The 19,596-nt window shown below is 45.3% G+C and overlaps 1 protein-coding gene across 2 annotated transcripts in view; it reads left to right on the top strand.

The window, feature by feature from the left end:
* Positions 1-19,596, top strand: part of clybl (citrate lyase beta like) — a 199,944-nt gene that overhangs the window by 177,030 nt on the left and 3,318 nt on the right. For both annotated transcript variants that reach the window (XM_024000197.2, XM_070446578.1), the window contains exon 7: positions 18,663-18,787. In XM_024000197.2, coding sequence (XP_023855965.1) covers positions 18,663-18,787 — 125 coding nt within the window. The remainder of the gene's footprint in view (positions 1-18,662; positions 18,788-19,596) is intronic.

The following is a 19,596-nucleotide window of genomic DNA, read 5'->3' as shown; positions in this document are numbered from 1 at the left end:
GGCATTTTATTGCATGACATAAGTATTTGATACATCAGAAAAGCAGAACTTAATATTTGGTACAGAAACGCTTAGTTTGCAATTACAGAGATCATACTTTCCTGTAGTTCTTTTGACCAGGTTTGCAACACACTGCACCAGGGATTTTGGCCCATCCTCCATACAGACCTTCTCCAGATCCTTCAGGTTTCGGGCTGTCCGTGGGCAATACGGACTTTCGGCTCCCCAAAGATTTTCTATTGGGTTCACTTGGAGACTGGCTAGGCCACTCCCAGGACCTTGAGATGCTTTTTACGGAGCCACTCCTTAGTTGCCCTGGCTGTGTGTTTTCGGGTCGTTGTCTATAGCTGGAGAGACCCAAGCCACGACCCATCTTCAATGCTTCTTACTGAGGGAAGGAGGTTGTTGGTCAAGATCTCGCGATACATGGCCCATCCATCCTCTCCTCAATAGGTGCAGTCGTCCATGTCCCCTTTGCAGAAAAGCATCCCCAAAGAATGATGTTTCCACCTCCATGCTTCACGGTTGGGATGGTGTTCCTTGGGGTGTAACTCATCCTTCTTCTTCCTACCAAACACGGCGAGTGGAGTTTAGACCAAAAAGCTCTATTTTGTCTCATCAGACCACATGACTGCTCCCCATTCTCTCTGGATCATCCAGATGGTCATTGGCAAACTTCAGAGGGCTGGACATGCGCTGGCTCGAGCAGGGGACCTTGCGTGCGCTGCAGGATTTTAATCCATGACGGCGTAGTGTGTTACTAATGGTTTTCTTGAGACTGTGGTCCCAGCTCTCTTCAGGTCATTGACCAGGTCCTGCCGTGTAGTTCTGGGCTGATCCCTCACATTCCTCATGATCATTGATGCCCACGAGGTGAGATCTTTGCATGGAGCCCCAGACAGAGGTGATTGACCGTCATCTTGAACTTCTTTCATTTTCTTAATAATTGTGCCAACAGTTTGTTGCCTTCTTCACCAAGCTGCTTAGCCTATTGTCCTGTAGCCCATCCCAGCCTTGTACAGGTCTACAATTTATCCCTGATGTCCTTACACAAGCTCTCTGGTCTTGGCCATGTGTGAGAGCGTTGGAGTCTGTTTGATTGAGTGGTGTGGACAGGTGTCTTTTATAACAGGTAACGAGTTCAAACAGGTGGCAGTTAATACAGGTAATGAAGTGGAGAACAGGAGGCTTTCTAAAAGAAAACTAACAGGTCTGTGAGAGCCGGAATTCTTACTGGTGGTAGGTGATCAAATACTTATGTCATGCAATAAAAGCAAATTAATTACTTAAAAATCATACAATGTGATTTTCTGGATTTTGTTTTTAGATTCCGTCTCTCACAGTTGAAGTGTAACTATGATAAAAATGACAGAACCTCTACATGCTTTGTAAGTAGGAAAACCTGCAAAATCGGCAGTGTATCAATACTTGTTCTCCCCACTGTATATTTATGTTAGCTCACCACCAAATACAAAAAAAGGACAGACATTTTCACAGCACAGGTAGCATGCACAAAGCCAACCTAACTAACCAAGAACCAACCAAACTAACCAAGAAACAACTTCATCAGATGACAGTCTTATAACATGTTATACAATAAATCTATGTTTTGTTCGAAAAATGTGCATATTTGAGCTATAAATCACTTTTACATTGCAGCTACAATAAAGCTACCGTCAGAAAATAGCAACGGAAGCAGCCAGAGTAATTACAGACACCAAAGTACAACATACCTAAATACTCGTCATAAAACATTTCTGAAAAATCGATGGTGTACAGCAAATGAAAGACAAAGATCTTGTGAATCCAGCCAATATTTCAGATTTTTTAAGTTTTTTACAGCGAAAACACAATATATAGGCATTATTTAGCTTACTTACAATAGCCCTACCACACTACCGCATTCATTCAATCAAAGGCACGTTAGCGATAGCAAACCTAGAGGCACGTATAGCGATCGTTAAAACCCAGCAAAAGACTATATAATTCTTGACCTAACCTTGATAAGCTCCATCAGAATGACAGTCCTATAACATCAGGTTATACATATATCTACACTTACTGTTTTGTTCGAAAAATGTGCATATTTAGAGCTGAAATCAGCTGTTACACACTGTGCTACAGTAGCATCTTTTTCCCAGAACGTGCGATATTTCTATTAGACTCTCACCTATTCTGAACAAATAACTATTCATAAACATTACAAAAAAAATACATGTTTGTATAGGAAATGATAGATACACTAGTTCTTAATGCAATCGCAGTGTTAGAATTCTAAAAATAACTTTTCTTTACGACATAAAGGCTTAGGTTATGGCGAGATAGTGACCAAAACTGAGCGCAAAACTAATAGTACACAGTTCCGACAGATATGAAATATAATCATAAAATGAGTCCTACTTTTTATGAGCTTCCATCAGAATGTTTGTACAAGAGGTCCTTTGTCGGGACAATCGTTGTTTGGTTTTAGAATGTCCTTTGTCCCTCTTGAATTAGCAAGCGCACTAGCCAAGTGGCAAGTAGCTTTCCATCGTCAACAAACACAGACAACGCACACCGCATAACGTCCCGAAAAAAATATCAATATTCTAATAAAACTATATTGAAAAAACATACTTTACGATGATATTGTGACATGTATCAAATAAATCAAAGCCGGAGATCGTATTCGCCTGTAAAGACAGCTTTTCAGAAGGCAATTACAGGTCCCTCCGCGCCTTGCAGAAAAACAAAAATTGGAGGACACGTCATTTCCAAGAGGGTTAATTCCATCTCAGGCCAAGATAATCAACTCCTTTCTCCTCTCACTTCCTCTTGACACACTAGGGGAGGGTATTGACGTGCACGGTATAGTCATACGTATCATGCCCATTTATAGGCAAGGTGAATTAAACAGAGCATCGAATTCAAGACTTTCCACTTCCTGGTCAGAAAGTCTGCTGCCAAATGAAGTTCTGTTTTACCCACAGACAAAATTCAAACGGTTTTCAGAACTAGAGAGTGTTTTCTATCCAATAGTAATAAAAATATGCATATTGTAACGAGGCAAGAATTGAGTACGAGGCCGTTTAAATTGGGACCACGATTTTCCCCCCAACAGTGTAAATAGGCGCAATTAATTACTTAAAAATCATACAATGTGATTTTCTGGATTTTTGTTTTAGATTCCKTCTCTCACAGTTGAAGTGTACCTATGATAAAAATTACAGACCTCTACATGCTTTGTAAGTAGGAAAACCTGCAAAATCGGCAGTGTATCAAATACTTGTTCTCCCCACTGTACGTGGTGTTTTCGCTGTAAAACATTTTAAAAATCGGACATGTTGGCTGGATTCACAAGATGTGTATCTTTCATTTGCTGTATTGGACTTGTTAATGTGTGAAAGTTAAATATTTCTAAAGAATATATTTTGAATTTCGCGCTCTGCCTTTTCAGTGGAATGTGGGAGGAGTTCCGCTAGCGGAACGCTGGGGCTAGACAGGTTAATCATAGCCTCAATTTTGTCTCCCACATTGAATATAGTTGCGGAGAGTCCCTGTAATCCTAGATTCAGATCATTCAGGCGATAAAAATTAAAAAAACAACATCACTCAGATAGGCCAGTCGTGTGAGAAACTCATCATCATACAAGCGGTCAGACAAGTGAAAATAGTAAAGAAAACGTTAAGCTTGTCTAAAAAAAAATTTAAACGTGTCAATACTTTGCCCCTTGATAACCAGCACACTTCTGTATGTTGTAAAAGAGTTACATGGTCGCTGCTCATGTCATTGCATAATGCAGAAAATACACGAGAGTTCAGGGGCCTTGCTTTAACAAAGTGAACCATTTTCACTGTAGTGTCCAGAACCTCTTTCAAGCTGTCAGGCATTCCCTTGGCAGCAAGAGCCTCTCGGTGGATGCTGCAGTGTACCCAAGTGGCGCCGGGAGCAACTGCTTGCACGCTYGTTACCACTCCACTATGTCTCCCTGTCATGGCTTTTGCGCCATCAGTACAGATACCAACACATCTTGACCACCAAAGTCCATTTGATGTCACAAAGCTGTCCAGTACTTWAAAAATATCCTCTCATGTTGTTCTGGTGTCAAGTGGTTTGCAGAAGAGGATGTCTTCCTTAATTCACCCCATAAACTTAACGGACATATACCAGGAGCTGTGCCAGGCCTCCACGTCTGTTGACTCATCCAGCTGTAACGCATATAATTCACTGGCTTGTATGCGAAGCAGTAATTGTTTTAAAACATCTCCTGCCATGTCACTGATGCGTCGTGAAACAGTGTTGTTTGATGAWRGCATTGTCTGTACCGTTTTTTTGGGCCCTTTCCCCCAGCATTGTCCCAGCCATATCTGCGGCAGCAGCAGGAAGAATTAAGTCCTCCACAATAGTATGGGGCTTGCCTTTCCTAGCCACTCGGTAGCTCACCATATAAGAYGCTTCTAGCCCCTTCTTATTAATGGTATCTGTTGCTTTAATACTTGTCTTACTACTCRAAAGTCGTCTTTATTCTCACTCAAAAAACTCCCTGTGRCTTATTTTTMAAATGATCATGTTTTGTTTCTAAATGTCTGCGCAAGAGTGAAGGTTTCCCGAGGGAGGGTAACGGTTAATGTGATTGGATCTTAATTATTTGACTAGGCTACCTGTATTTGACATTGTGTTGTTATTTCGCTGAACACTAGATGGTTGATTTTATTTTGGGCAGTGAAACGAGGCTACTCAGGCGAGAGAAAAAACTCACCCAAATGTATTGCCCCGTTGGAAAATATAAATGTATTGTTTATGTTTTCCAACGGGGCTACACTTGGTGTAACTGATGCAAGCAGTAGAATCAGATTTTTAAAAAACATGTAAAAATACACCTTATGGAATAGCAGGGAGTGTGAAGAGACACACACAGGCACAGACATACACATGCTAACACACGCACTATACACACACACWAACATGGATTTTGTATTGTAGATATGTGGTAGTAGAGTAGTGGCMTGAGGGCACACACTTAATGTGTTGTGAAAAGTGTTATGTAATCATTTGTTTGTATATAATTGCCTTGATGTTGCTGGACCCCAGGAAGAGTAGCTGCTGCTCTTATAATTACAAATATTACATGAAATTACATTTCATAACACTTTTCACTTGAGATTGAGATTTTTGGTTCCAACCGCCGTGTATTTGTGAGACGCAGAGTAGGTGAATGGAKGATCTCTGCATATGTGGTGGTGTGGRGGTGCTTTGCTGGTGACACTGTCAGTGATTTATTTAGAATTCAAGGCACACTTAACCAGCATGGCTACCACAGCATTCTATAGCGATACGCCATCCCATCTGGTTTGCATTTAGTGGRACGATCATTTGTTTTTCAACAGGACAATGACCCAACACACCTACAGGCTGGGTAATGGCTAAAAAGGAGAGTGATGGAGTGCTGCATCAGATGACCTGGCCTCTACAATCACACGACCTCAACCCAATTGAGATGGTTTGGGATGAGTTAGACCACGGCGTGAAAGAAAAGCAGGCAACAAGTGCTCAGCATATGTGAGAACTCCTTCAANACGATCATTTGTTTTTCAACAGGACAATGACCCAACACACCTACAGGCTGGGTAATGGCTAAAAAGGAGAGTGATGGAGTGCTGCATCAGATGACCTGGCCTCTACAATCACACGACCTCAACCCAATTGAGATGGTTTGGGATGAGTTAGACCACGGCGTGAAAGAAAAGCAGGCAACAAGTGCTCAGCATATGTGRGAACTCCTTCAAGATTGTTGGAAAAGCATTCCAGGTGAAGCTGGTTGAGAGAATGCCAAGAGTGTGCAATGCTGTCATCAAGGCAAAGGGTCTCCACTTTRAAGAATCTAAAATATAAATCACTTTTTTGGTTTCTACATGATTGTATATGTTATTTCATCGTGTTGATGTCTTCACTATTGTTCTATGATGTAGAAATAGTAAAAAATTAAGAAAAACTCTTGAATAAATAGGTGTGTCCAAACGTTTGACTTGTAAGTGATATCTGTATCGCCGTAGACTACACCACTGCTGTCATCTTYACCTCCAAGCGTTTATTCAAGTTGGATAATCTTTGGATGCCGACAGCAGTCGTACCATTGGAAGACATAGCTTGGACTGTAGACTACAAAAGCCTATTCCTGCTCTTTTCCAGCAATCCATCAAACTCATTTGGTGTGTCATCATAGTGGTCTCTGACTTGTGGTCAGACTCGCTCAAGTGGAACAAACTTAAACGTGCACCTTTTTTCAATGCTGATTTGAATGTCATTGAGAAAACAGAGAAGTGTCAAAGATATTTTTTTTGCAAACCTCATTTCTGAATATAAAAGTAATCCTCTAAGTAATCATCTAGTTTTTCAAAAGTATCTGTAATCTGATTTTTTTTTTTTTATTGGGGGTAACGTAAAGGATTACAGTTACCGTTTTTTGTAATCCCTTATATGTAACAGATTACATATAATCTGTTACTCACCAACCCTGATTACAAGCATACCCATAACATGATGCATCCAACACTATGCTTGAAAATATGGAGAGTGGTACTCAGTATTGTATTGGATTTGCCCCAAACATAACACTTTGTAGTCAGGTCAAAAAGTGAATTGCTTTGCTACATTTCTTGCAGGATTACTTTAGTGTCTTGTTGCAAACAGGATGCATGTGTTGGAATATTTTTATTCTGTACAGACTTCCTTCTTTTCACTCTGTCAATTATGGTAGTATTGTGGAGTAACTACAATGTTGATCCATCCTGACCACAATTACACACCTACTGACCACAATCACAAACGACTGACCAGTACTGAGCATATCTACTGACCACAATCACACAAGTACTGACCACAACCACACAGCTACTGACCACAACCACACAGCTACTGACCACAACCAAACAACTAATGACCACAACCACACAGCTACTGACCACAACTGCGTACCACAAAACTACTGACCACAACTACTGACCACACAACTTCTGAACCACACAGACTTGACCACAACCACAAAACGACTGACCACACACCTACTGATCACAAAAATACTGACCAGTACTGACCACAGCTACTGACCACATTCACACAGCTACTGACCACAACCAAATCACTACTCAATCAATCAATCAATTAACCAAATGTATTTATGAAGCCCTTTTTACATCAGCCGATGTCAAAGTGCTATACAGAAACCCAGCCTAAAACCCCAAAAGGCAAGCAATGCAGATGTAGAAGCACGGTGGCTTGGAAAAACTCACTAGAAAGGCAGGAATCTAGGAAGAAACCTAGAGAGGAACCAAGCTATGAGGGTTGGCCAGGCCTTTTCTGGCTGTGCCGGGTGGAGATTATAACAGTACAAGTGGCGAAGATGTTCAAATGTTCATAGATGACCAGTAGGGTCAATAATAATAATCACAGTGGTTGTAGAGGGTGCAACAGGTCAGCACCTCAGGAGTAAATGTCAGTTGGCTTTTATAGCTAAACATTCAGAGTTTCGAGACAACAGGTGCAGTAGAGAGAGAGTCCAAAACAGCAGGTCCAGGACAAGGAAGCACGTCCAGTGAACAGGTCAGGGTTCCATAGCCTCAGGCAGAACAGTTGAAACTGGAGCAGCAGCATGACCAGGTGGACTTGGTACAGCAAGGAGTCATCAGGCCAGGTAGTCCTGAGGCATGGTCCCAGGGCTCAGGTCCTCCGGGAGGTGAGGGAGAGGGGGAGAGAGAGAGAGAGAATTAAAGGGAGCATAATAAATTCACACAGGACACAGGATAAGACAGGAGAATTACACTAGATAAAACAGACTGACTGTAGATCCCCGACACAGAAACTATTGCATCATAGATACTGGAGGCTGAGACAGGAGGGGTCGGAAGACACTATGGCCCCATCCGACGAGGCCATCGAACAGGGCCAACCAGGCAGGATATAACCCCACCCACTTTGCCAAAGCACAGCCCCCACACCACTAGAGGGATATCCGCAAATCACCAACTTACTACCCTGAGACAAGGCTGATTATAKCCCACAAAGATCTCCCCCAGGGCACTCACCCGAGGGGGCGCCAACCCGGCCTGGAAGATCACGTCAGTGACTCAACCCACTCAAGTGACATACCACTCCTAGGGATGGCATGGAAGATCACAAGTAAGCCAGTGACTCAGCCCCCGTAATAGGGTCAGAAGGTAGAGAATCCCAGTGGAGAGAGGGGAACCGACCAGGCAGAGACCACAAGGGTGGTTTGTCACTCCAGTGCCTTTCCGTTCACTTTCACACTCCTGGGCCAGACTACACTCAATCATAGGACATACTGAAGAGATGAGTCTTCAATAAAGACGTAAAGGTCAAGACCGAGTCTGCGTCTCTCACATGGGTAGGCAGTCGATTCCATTAAAATTGAGCTCTATAGGAGAAAGCCCTGCCTCCAGCTGTTTGCTTAGAAATGGAGGAGGCCTGCGTCTTGTGACCATAGCGTACGTRTAGGTATGTCCGGCAAGACCAAATCGGAGAGATAGGAGGGACCAAGACCATGTAATGCTTTGTAGGTTAGCAGTAAAACCTTGAAATCAGCACTAGCCTTAACAGAAAGCCAGTAGAGGCTAGTACTGGAGTAATATGATAGAAAATGTTGGTTTTAGTCAAGATTTTAGCAGCCATGTTTAGCACTAACTGAATTTTATTTAGTGCTTTTTCCAGGTAGCCGGAAAGTGGAGCATTGCAGTAGTCTAATCTAGAATTTACAAAGGCATTGATAAGCTTTTCTGCATAGTTTTTGGACAAAAGGTTGACATTGTGCTCCGAATGACATCACCAAGAGGTCAAATATATAATGAAAACAATAGTGGTCCTAAAACGGAACCTTGAGGAACACCGAAAMTTACTGATTTGCCAAAGGACAAACCATCCACAGAGATGAGATCTTTCCGACAGATAAAATCCAAACCAGGCCAGAACTAAGTATGATTCCCAATCAGAGACAACGATAGACAGCTGTCCCTGATTGAGAACCATACCCGGCCAAAACATAGAAATAAAGAAACATAGAAAACAAAACATAGAATGCCCACCCCAAATCACACCCTGACCAAACCAACTAGAGACATAAAAAGGCTCTCTAAGGTCAGGGTGTGACAGTACCCCCCCCCAAAGGTGAGGACTCCGGCCGCAAAACCTGAACCTATAGGGGGGGTCTGGGTGGGCATCTATCCGCGGTGGTGGCTCAGGTGCGGGACGCAGACCCCGCTCCACCTCTGGCTCGCGACCCTCTTCGCGAGCCCGGACTGGGACCCTCGTCGCGAGCCCCGGACTGGGGGACGCCCTCGTCGCGCAGCCCCGGACTGGGGACCTCTCGTCGCGAGACCCCGGACTGCGGGACCTCGTCGGAGCCCCGACTGGGGACCTCGTCGCGAGCCCCGGACTGGGGACCCTGTCGCGAGCCCCGGCTGGGGACCCTCGTCGCGAGCCCCCGGACTGGGGACCCTCGGTCGCGAGCCCCGGACTGGGGACCCTCGTCGCGGGACCGGACTGGGACCCTCGTCGCGGGACCCGGACTGGGGACCTCGTGCGGGACCCGGACTGGGGACCCTCGTCGCGGGACCCGGACTGGGGACCCTCGTCGCGGACCCGGACTGGGGACCCTCGTCGCGGGCCCCGGACTGGGCACCCTCGTCGCGGGCCCCGGACTGGGCACCCTCGTCGCGGGCCCCGGACTGGGCACCCTCGTCGCGGGCCCGGACTGGGCACCTCGTCGCGGCCCGGACTGGGCACCCTCGTCGCGGGCCCCGGACTGGGCACCCTCGCCGCGGGCCCCGGACTGGGCACCCTCGTTGCGGGAGGCTCCGGACTGGAGACCGTCGCTGGAGGCTCCGGACTGGAGACCGTCGCTGGAGACTCCGGACTGGGGACCGTCGCTGGAGACTCCGGACTGGAGACCGTCGCTGGAGACTCCGGACTGGAGACCGTCGCTGGAGACTCCGGACTGGAGAACGTCGCTGGAGGCTCCGGATTGGAGTCCGTCGCTGGAGACTCCGAACTGGGGACCCTCGTTGCGGGCTTCATGCCATGACTCCTCACTGGAGGCTTCGTGCGTGGATCATCACTGGAGGCTTCTTGCCGTGGATCATCACTGGAGGCTTCTTGCCGTGATCATCACTGGAGGCTTGTGCCGTGGATCATCACTGAGGCTTCGTTCCGTGGATCATCACTGGAGGCTTCGTTCCGTGGATCATCACTGGAGGCTTCGTGCATGGATCATCACTGGAGGCTTCGTGCCCATGGATCATCACTGGAGGCTTCTTGCCATGGATCATCACTGGAGTGAGGAGACGTATAGGCAGTCTGGTACGTGGAGCTGCCACAGGGCTCACCAGGCTGGGGAGACATACTGGAGGCCTGGTTCTGGGAGCGGGCACAGGATACACTGGGCCGTGGAGGCGCACTGGAGGTTTYGAGCGTAGAGCCTGCACAACCCATCCTGGCTGGATGGTTACTTTGGCCCGGCACGTAAGGGGCGCAGGCACAAGACGCACTGGGCTGACACAGTGCGCAGAGCCGGCGCAGGATATCCTGGGCCGTAGAGACGTACTGGCGGCCAGATGCACTGAGCCGGCACCCTCCGACCTGGCACCCTCCGACCTGGCTGGATGCCCACTCTAGCCCAGCCGATTCGGGGAGCTGGAAGGTAGCGCACCGGGCTGTGAACGCGCACTGGAGACACCGTGCGCTCCACCGCATAACACGTTACCTGACCAGTACGACACTCGCCACGGTAAGCATGGGGAGTTGGCTCAGGTCTATAACCCGACTCCGCCAAAATCCCCGTGTGCCCTCCCCCCCAAAAAAATGTTGGGTCTGCCTCTCAGGCTTCCTTGCTAGCCGTGTTCCCTCGTAACGACGGGCCCCTTCACCAGCTGCCTCCGCCTGCCTGGCTACTTCCAACTGTTCCCATGGAAGGCGATCCCTTCCGGCCAGGATCTCCTCCCATGTCCAGGATCCTTTGCCGTCCAGGATGTCATCCCATGTCCAGTCCTCCTTTTTACCACGCTGCTTGGTCCTTTTGTGGTGGGTAGTTTTGTCACGGCCGATGCTGGAAGAAGACCAAWGTGCAGCGTGGTGAGCGTACATTTTCCTTTTATTAGAATGTCGCCAACAAAACAAGAAACGAAAGAACAACCRTGAAGCTTGAAACATAGAAAACAAAACATAGAATGCCCACCCCAAATCACACCCTGRCCAAACCAACAAAAATAAATGTTGGATTGTTCTTATTCTCCTCTATTAAGTTTTAACAATAGAATGATCGAGCAGCAGTGAGGGATCTTCTATATTGCATGGTACTGTCTTTCCAAGCTAATCGGAAGACTTCCAGTTTGGTGGAGCGCCATTTACGTTCCAATGTTCTGGCAGCTTGTTTCAGGGCTCGGGTATTTKCTGTATACCATGGAGCTAGTTCCTTGTGACAAACGTATTTTGACTTTAGGGGTGTGACTGCATCTAGAGTATTACACCAGGTTAAATTTAGTTCCTCGGTTAGGTTTTTGTACTCCGACGTCGTTGGGAAGGTGGAGGGAGTCTGGAAGGGCATCTAGGAATCTTTGGGTTGTCCGAGAATTTGTAGCATGGCTTTTGATGATTCTTGGTTTGTGTCTAAACAGATTATTTGTTGCAATTGCAAACGTAATAAAATTGTTGTCCGATAATCCAGGATTATGAGGAAAAACGTTAATATCCACAATATTTATTCCACGGGACAAAACTAGGTCCAGGTATGACTGTGGCAGTGAGAAGGTCCGGAGACATGTTGGACAGTCTCAATGGGGATAGTTGAGCTGACTACACTAACTATGCTAGTGGCAGACTCCACTACGCTGGCAGGCTGGCTGACAGCTGCCTGGCCTGCACCCTATCTCATTGTGGAGCTARAGGAGTTAGAGCCCTGTCTATGTTGATAGATAAGATGAGAGCACTCCTCCAGCTTGGGTGGAGTTCGTCACTCCTCAGCTGGCCATGCTTGGTCCTGTTTGTGGGTGAGTCTCAGAAAGAGGGACAATTATCTACAAATTCTATCTTTTCAGAGGGGCAGAAAAACGTTTACAACCAGCGATTGAGTTGTGAGACTCTGCTTTTGAGCTCATCACTCCCCCTAACTGGGAGGAGGCCAGAGACAATTACTTGATGCCGACACATCTTTCTAGCTAGTTTACACGCTGAAGCTATGTTATGCTTGGTGACCTCTGACTGTTTCATCCGAACATCGTTGGTGCCGAAGTGGATAACAATATCCCTATCCTCTCTACACTCGCCAGTTTTAGCCTTAGCCAGCACCCTCTTCAGATTAGCCTTTACGTCGGTAGCCCTGCTCCCTGGTAAACAGTGTATGATCGCTGGATGATTATTTTTATGTCTAATACTGCGGGTAATGGAGTCGCCAATGACTAGGGTTTTCAATTTATCAGAGCTAATGGTGGGAGGCTTCGGCGGTTCAAACCCCGTAACGGGTGGAGGAGAGTCCAGAGATGGCTCGGCCTCTGACTCCGACTCGTTGCTTAATGGGGAGAACCTGTTGAAAGTTTATGTCGACTGAATGAGCGACACCAGTTGAGCATTCCGACAGCATTTCCTTCCAGAAGCCTTGAGAAAAYTGTCCGGCTGCGGGGACTGTTTGAGGGGATTTATACTGCTACCTGTACTTATTGGTGGCACTGACGCTGTTTCGTCCTTTCCTACACTTAAATTATCCTTGCCTAACAATTGCGTCTGAAGCTGGGCTTGCAGCACGGCTATCCTCACCATAAGGCGATAGTTTTCCTGTATATTATGAGTACAGCGACTGCAATTAGATGGCTTAATATTACTACTTGGCTTCGGCTGGTGGAGGTCCTGTAGAACCATGTCCAGATAAAGCGTCCGGGTGAAAAAGTTGAATGAAAAAAGTTGAGCGAGGGGGAAAAAAAACTTAAGATGTTGGTAAATGTGTAAAATAAAGATTTTGATTAAACGGTTATTAAAAATTAAAACCGTAAAGTTGTCAGGTAGCAACAAAGTACCAACAAACAGCAGCACGGAGACAAGTCTGGAAGTTGTGACCGGAAGTAACTGACCACAACCACACAGCTACTGACCACAACTACTGACCACAACCACAAAACTACTGACCACACATCTACTGACCACAACTACTGACCATAGCTACTGACAACAACCACAACTATGTTCACAACTACTGACCACAAAACTACTGACCAAAACCACACAGCTACTGACCACAACCACAGCTTATGACCAGTACTGACCACAACTACTGGCCACAACCACACAACTACTGACCACACAACTACTTACCACGTAACTATTGAACCACACAACTAGTCACCACAACTACAAAACTATGACCTCAATCACACAAATGCTGACCACAACCACACAACTGCTGACCACACAACTACTGACCAAAACCACACAGTTACTGACCACAGCTGCTAACCACAACCACAAAACTACTGACCAAAACCACACAACTACTGACCAGTACTGACTAGGGCTGTGGCAGTCATTACATTTTGTCAGCCGGTTATTGTCATTTAAAAGATTGCCGGTTTCTCAGTAATTGACCATTATAATGGACATGCTGCTGATACCATGAAGTGGCGTGTTTTTTATGTTCTTCAGGGTGATTTCAGAAGGATTTAGAATTGGAGTAACATTCGTTTTCTGATATGGTGGCATAGGCTTTTCAGCTATATTTTCCGGAGTACATGATTTTTGTAGCTTGTCYATATGATTTTTGTAGCAAGTCCATTTTGTGGCTGTGTAGTCTTTTTGTTTCCCCCCGCCCACTGTCTTACCATAAAATGGTGGCCTTTTCTGTGCTTTTACTAAACATTTTCGATGGCACCTCCCATCTGTGATATTCTCCTTTAACTGGAAAAAACAGCAGCACATGCAAAGAGAGAAAGCATTTACCCGAATCTCAGCGGAAATTTGGTGCTTTTTTCAAATGGTATTTCACTCGCATCCCAGGGACCCTGCACATCATTCGCCTGAGAGCACTTTGCTAAATAGCAATCCTCCAATGGGGGGCCAGCACCACATGGCAGCCTGGGATTGGCTGGAGGGCATGAGTGATGCGTTTTGGGAGAGCCAATGGGGTGTAAGTGAAGGRACCTGAGTCACCCTGTCTGTCAGTGTGCTCTGTCACTCTCCCTTCATTAGACACACACACATACGTTTCTTATCTTAAACCCTGGCAGTGCCAGAATGGGTGGTAATTGGTGTGCTCAGCTCAAATTTGTAGTAACAAAAAGTATTTGTGTGCAGGGTTCAAAAGGCATATGGCTGAAGAAAGAAAAAACCTACACTCACTGAAATATTCTTTAAGTTTTAATATATTTTTTTAGCAGCAGAGGTCAGAACAAACGGACACGTTTTGTCGGCAGCCTTCGTCAGCCTTTGGGAACACTTGACATTCACCCATATTTATAGATGATGTCACATTGCAGCACTGCTTCTTTGTTTTTTCACTATTTACATACATTTTTTACATAAATATTCTACTATTTTCCGCAAGAGCTTCAAAATAAAAATTTGAATAAACAAAGAAATGTGCAGCTGTTGCTCACAGGAAGCAACCTAAGATCCTTCTTCACCCTCATACGGGAAAGAACATGTATGTCGGGTAGAATTTCTTGTAAAACAAGATTTGTTTTCTATTTACTTTAGTGTCCATGTGGTTATTATTATGTTGGAAACTGTAAGATAATTGAAATTTCATATTACAGAGTACATACACATTGTTAACCCAGCACCCTTCGACAAAAACAACACCAAGCTGTGCATGAGGGCCCCCCGCCGACCCAAAGGACTGGGTTATCTCACTCTGTGAGGCCGACGTGAGTAAGGTTTTTAATCAGGTCAACACTCGTAAGGCCACGGAGCCGGACGGTATTCCAGGCCGCATTCTCGGAGCATGCGCAGAACAGTTATGGTTATGGGACAAATTAACTCCATCATCCCAGACACTCTAGACCCACTCAAATTTCCATACCGCCCCAACAGATCCATAGACGATGCAATCTAAATTACACTCCACACTGCCTTCACCCACCTAGATAAGATAAATACCTATGTGAGAATGCTGTTTATTGACTACAGCTCAGCATAGTCCCCTCCAAGCTCGTCACCAAGCTTGGGACCCTGGAACTGAACACCGCCCTCTGCAACTAGGTGGTCCAACCCCAGGTGGTGAGGGTAGGCAATATCACCCCCACCAATCTGACCCCTCAACACGGGGGACCCACAAGGATGTGTGCTTAGTCCCCTCCTGTACTCCCTGTTCACCCACGACTGCGTGGCCACACAACTCTAGCATCATCATCTTCAAGTTTGCTGATGACACGACGGTGGTAGGCCTGATCACCGGCGACAATGAGATAGCCTACAGGGAGGAAGTCATGACTTGGCAGTGTGATGCCAGGACGACAACCTCTCCCTCAATGTCAGTAAGACCAAGGAGTTGATTGTGGACTACAGAAAATGGAGGGGCGAACGCTCGCCCATCCATATTGGGCCCACTTTAGTGAGTGGAACAGGTCGAGAGCTTAAAGTTCCTCGGTGTCCAAATAACTAAGGACTTAAATTTGTCCATGCACACAGTTGTGAAGAAACACGACAGCCCTCAAATCCTCCAAAAAGTTATACAGCTGCACCATTGAGAGCGTCTTAACCGGCTGCATCACTGCTTGGTATGGCAACTGCACCCCCCTCGATCGCATGGCGCTACAGAGGGAGGTGCGGACAGCCAAGTACATCACTTGGGCCAAGCTCCCTGCCATCCAGGACCTCTATATCAGGCGGTGTCAAAGGATAGCCCAGAGAATTGTTAGACTTCAGCCACCCAAGCCATAGACTGTTCTATCTGCTTCCACTCGGGAAGCGGTACCGGAGCAACAAGTCTGACATCTACAGACTCCTGAACAGCTTCTATCCCGAAGCCATAAGACTGCTAAATAGCTAACAAAAAGGTTACAGGACTATCTGAATTGATCTTTTATTGTATTGTTTTTTTGCACTGACTCTCTGCACACTCACACTCCAACACACATACTCACACATACACTTCATTTGCTCACACACACACACACACATACACATTCATACTGACTCTATACACACGCACACACACATATACAATCATCATATATGCTGCTACAACTCTGTTTATCATATATCCTGATGCCTAGTCACCTTACCCCTGTACATATCTACCCTTACCACTCCAGCGTCCCTGCCCATTGTAAATGTGTTTTTGGCACTGACCCTGATGCTTGCTTACTTTTGCGTGTTCTTATTTCTATTTCTCGTGTGTTTTTGTTCTACTTTACTCAGTACTACTGATATTGATTACTACATTGTTAGRAAAGAGCTTGCAAGAAAGGCATTTCAATGTGCACGTAACAAAAATACACTTGAAACCGGTGGCCGAGGAGGTGAGGGGGATTGTTTCCTTATAAGAGAACTGAATCCCCTGCAGGTCTATCACTGAACGTCAAAAACACACACACACAATTCAGACACATACTCGCCCCTCAGACATGGGAGCAAGGACTCCTCTTTAGGATGTTTATCCAGCATGGCCAGCCCTAAAGGAACTGTGCATGCAGAATTCTCATGTCCACACACACACACACACACTCCTGATCCCTCTGTGGAACTGCCGACAAATGATTTTCTGTAAACAGCAAAAGTAGCATTTGATTTTTCTTTTCTCGAGTTTTTGAATTCAAATACCCTCACATAAATAAATACCTCAATGAAAATATATTGTAAAAAACAGTTCACATAGCATCATCAAACTACTCTCTTAAGTGAAACATAAAAGGCAGACACTGTTTCTCAGGGGTTAACCAGGATGAGAGGGGCAGATGGGGGTCTATTTATTATTATTGTTTTTTTACGGGGCTCCATTCTGCTAGCCTAGCGCTAACTGCCTGCCTGCTAGCACTAACTCTTCTCTCTGCTGCAGGTTTGATCCGCCAATGTACACAGGGTTATGGCAGCGCAGAGCGCCGTGCGTTAGCTCCTAGACTTACGAGGATTGTGTCAGAATGGGTTTAACTCCTTGTTAGTTGGGCGGCGGGTAGCCTAGCGGTTAGAGCGTTTGGCCAGTAATCAAAAAGTTGCTGTTTCGAATCCCCAAGTAGATATAGGTGAAAAACCTTGAGCAAGRCACTTATCCCTAATTGYTCCTGTAAATCGCTCTCGATTAGAGTGTCTTTTAAATGAGGTAAATGTTGTGAAGTACAGACATACAGGGGCAAAAAGGTGGTGTTTCTTGGTCTTTTAGCATTTTTTGTTTGACTGGTTGGGGATTATTTGGACTTGGAAAGAATTGGTTGGTTCAGAGACAATGATGCTCTTTTTGAGGTTTTGGAGAAATTAGAGATGGAATAGATCCGATTTKAATCGTTATCTTTTTAATACTGTGATATTTTCTAAGACTGGTGAGAATGATTGTAWAGTAGAATTTGGTAGCTGAATTGTTACAATATTATTGCGTAATAGCACGGTTTCATTGTGTGTTTGTGATAGAAAGACAAAAACAGTACACCTGCAGTGAATTATTTGTGTGTGTGCCTGCCTGTGTGTGTATGTATGTCAAATCAAATTGTATTTGTCACATGCTTCGTAAACAACTGGTGTAGACTAACAATGAAATGCTTGCTGTGTGTATTCTTCGAGCTCTCACAGGCCTGTTTAGCAGCAGTCAGGGTCCTGTTCCAGATGGGTTCAGGCTGAGATTGAAGCGTAACTAAGCGTGCAGCAGAGTTTCTCCTCTACAGCCGAGGTACAGCCATGATACGGTGCTGCTCAAGGACAAAATGGAGGGGACACCCCATGATACTCGTGATGCATCACTTCCTCTTGCCCCACGGTGTCCCATATACACAGTCTGAGAGACCCTGACGGAACACACACACACAAACTCACACACTGGCCAAACACACACACACCTTCTGAACACAGGGCCACTGACCGAACACACACTGACTGAAAACACAAAACACACACCAATCAAACACACACACACCTTCWGAACACAGGGCCACTGACCGAACACACACTGACTGAAAACACAAAACACACACCAATCAAACACACATACACCGGCTGAACGTGGGGCCACCGGCTGGGCACAGACCCCTCACCCACCAGAGAAAGAGCGGCTTTTGGATGGCTACCTTCCAATACAACAATATAAAAGCCTCTACAAAAATAATTATTTATCTGGTCTTTGTTGATAAAATAACATGTCAAGAAATACATAATTAATTTGACCAAGTAATTTGAAAAGCAACAAAATGTACCAAGTATTTAGCAGTTGAGTTGAATTTCTCAGTAAGCCACAGAAGGATTTTAACATTGTTACCTCTTAATTTCAACCAACTGATAAAGCATGAAAATGTTGTATTAATTTTGCGATGTTGTTGGCGTTTCTTTATGCTTGTACAATATCTACTGTATAATGTAGGCTGTTTATCTTTTTCCCTATGCAGATAAGCAGATGATTGTTAAGTTTTTCGCTTGAAGATATTATTGATATGTCTGTGTTCATGTATAGGCTAATGTACATGTATGTATTTTCCTTTTCACTATACAGGTAAGCAGGTGATCCATCCCAACCAGGTCCAGGCTGTACAGGAGGAGTTCTCACCCAGTCAGGAGAGGGTCCAGTGGGCTACAGAACTGATTGCTGCCTTTGACGAGTACCAGAAGCTGGGAAAGGTAAATCAACTATAGTAGTCAGCCTCAGAATTCAGAATGTAGAGTTAAGAAATGTTTATTAACGTGTCATTGCTTAGGACTTTAGAACGAAATTCACAGGATGACATCAGTGCGTAACTGCATTAAAATACACATTACAGGATGGCTCACGCTATGCCATTATATGCAAGAAAATATAAAGAGTACATATATCTATTTAGTTATACCAGGGGTCAGCTAGCTCTGCTCGATGATATGACATTTCTACTGTGCCTCCCTTTRTACARCGCATTCAGAAAGTATTCWCACCCCTTGACTTTTCCACATTCTGTTACGTTAGACTTATTCTAAAATGTATTAAATMGTTTTTTTCCCTCATCAATCTATWCACACTACCCCATGATGACAAAGCACAAACAGGTTTTTAGAAATGTTTTCAAATGTATAAAAAACATTTAATTTCAAATTTACATAAGTATTCAGACCCTTTACTCAGTACTTTGTTGAAGCACCTTTGGCAGTAATTACAGCCTCGAGTCTTCTTGGGTATGATGCTACAAGCTTGGCGCACCTGTATTTGGGGAGTCTCCCATTCTTCTCTTCTCTGCAGATTCTCTCAAGCTCTGTCAGGTTGGATGGGGAGCGTTGCTGCACAGCTTCAGGTCTCTCCAGAGATGTTYGATCGGGTTCAAGTCCGGGCACTGGCTGAGCCACTCAAGGACATTCAGACACTTGTCCCTAAGTCACTCCTGTGTTGTCTTGGCTGTGTGCTTAGGGTCGTTGTCCTGTTAGAAGGTGAACCTTCGCCCCAGTCTGAGGTCCTGAGCGCT

The sequence above is a fragment of the Salvelinus sp. IW2-2015 genome, linkage group LG2 (assembly GCF_002910315.2).
Source record: "Salvelinus sp. IW2-2015 linkage group LG2, ASM291031v2, whole genome shotgun sequence".
In the NCBI taxonomy this organism is placed as follows: domain Eukaryota; kingdom Metazoa; phylum Chordata; class Actinopteri; order Salmoniformes; family Salmonidae; genus Salvelinus; species Salvelinus sp. IW2-2015.
The sequence above is the reverse complement of the archived record's forward strand: the minus strand, read 5'-3'. Positions and strand labels throughout refer to the sequence as shown.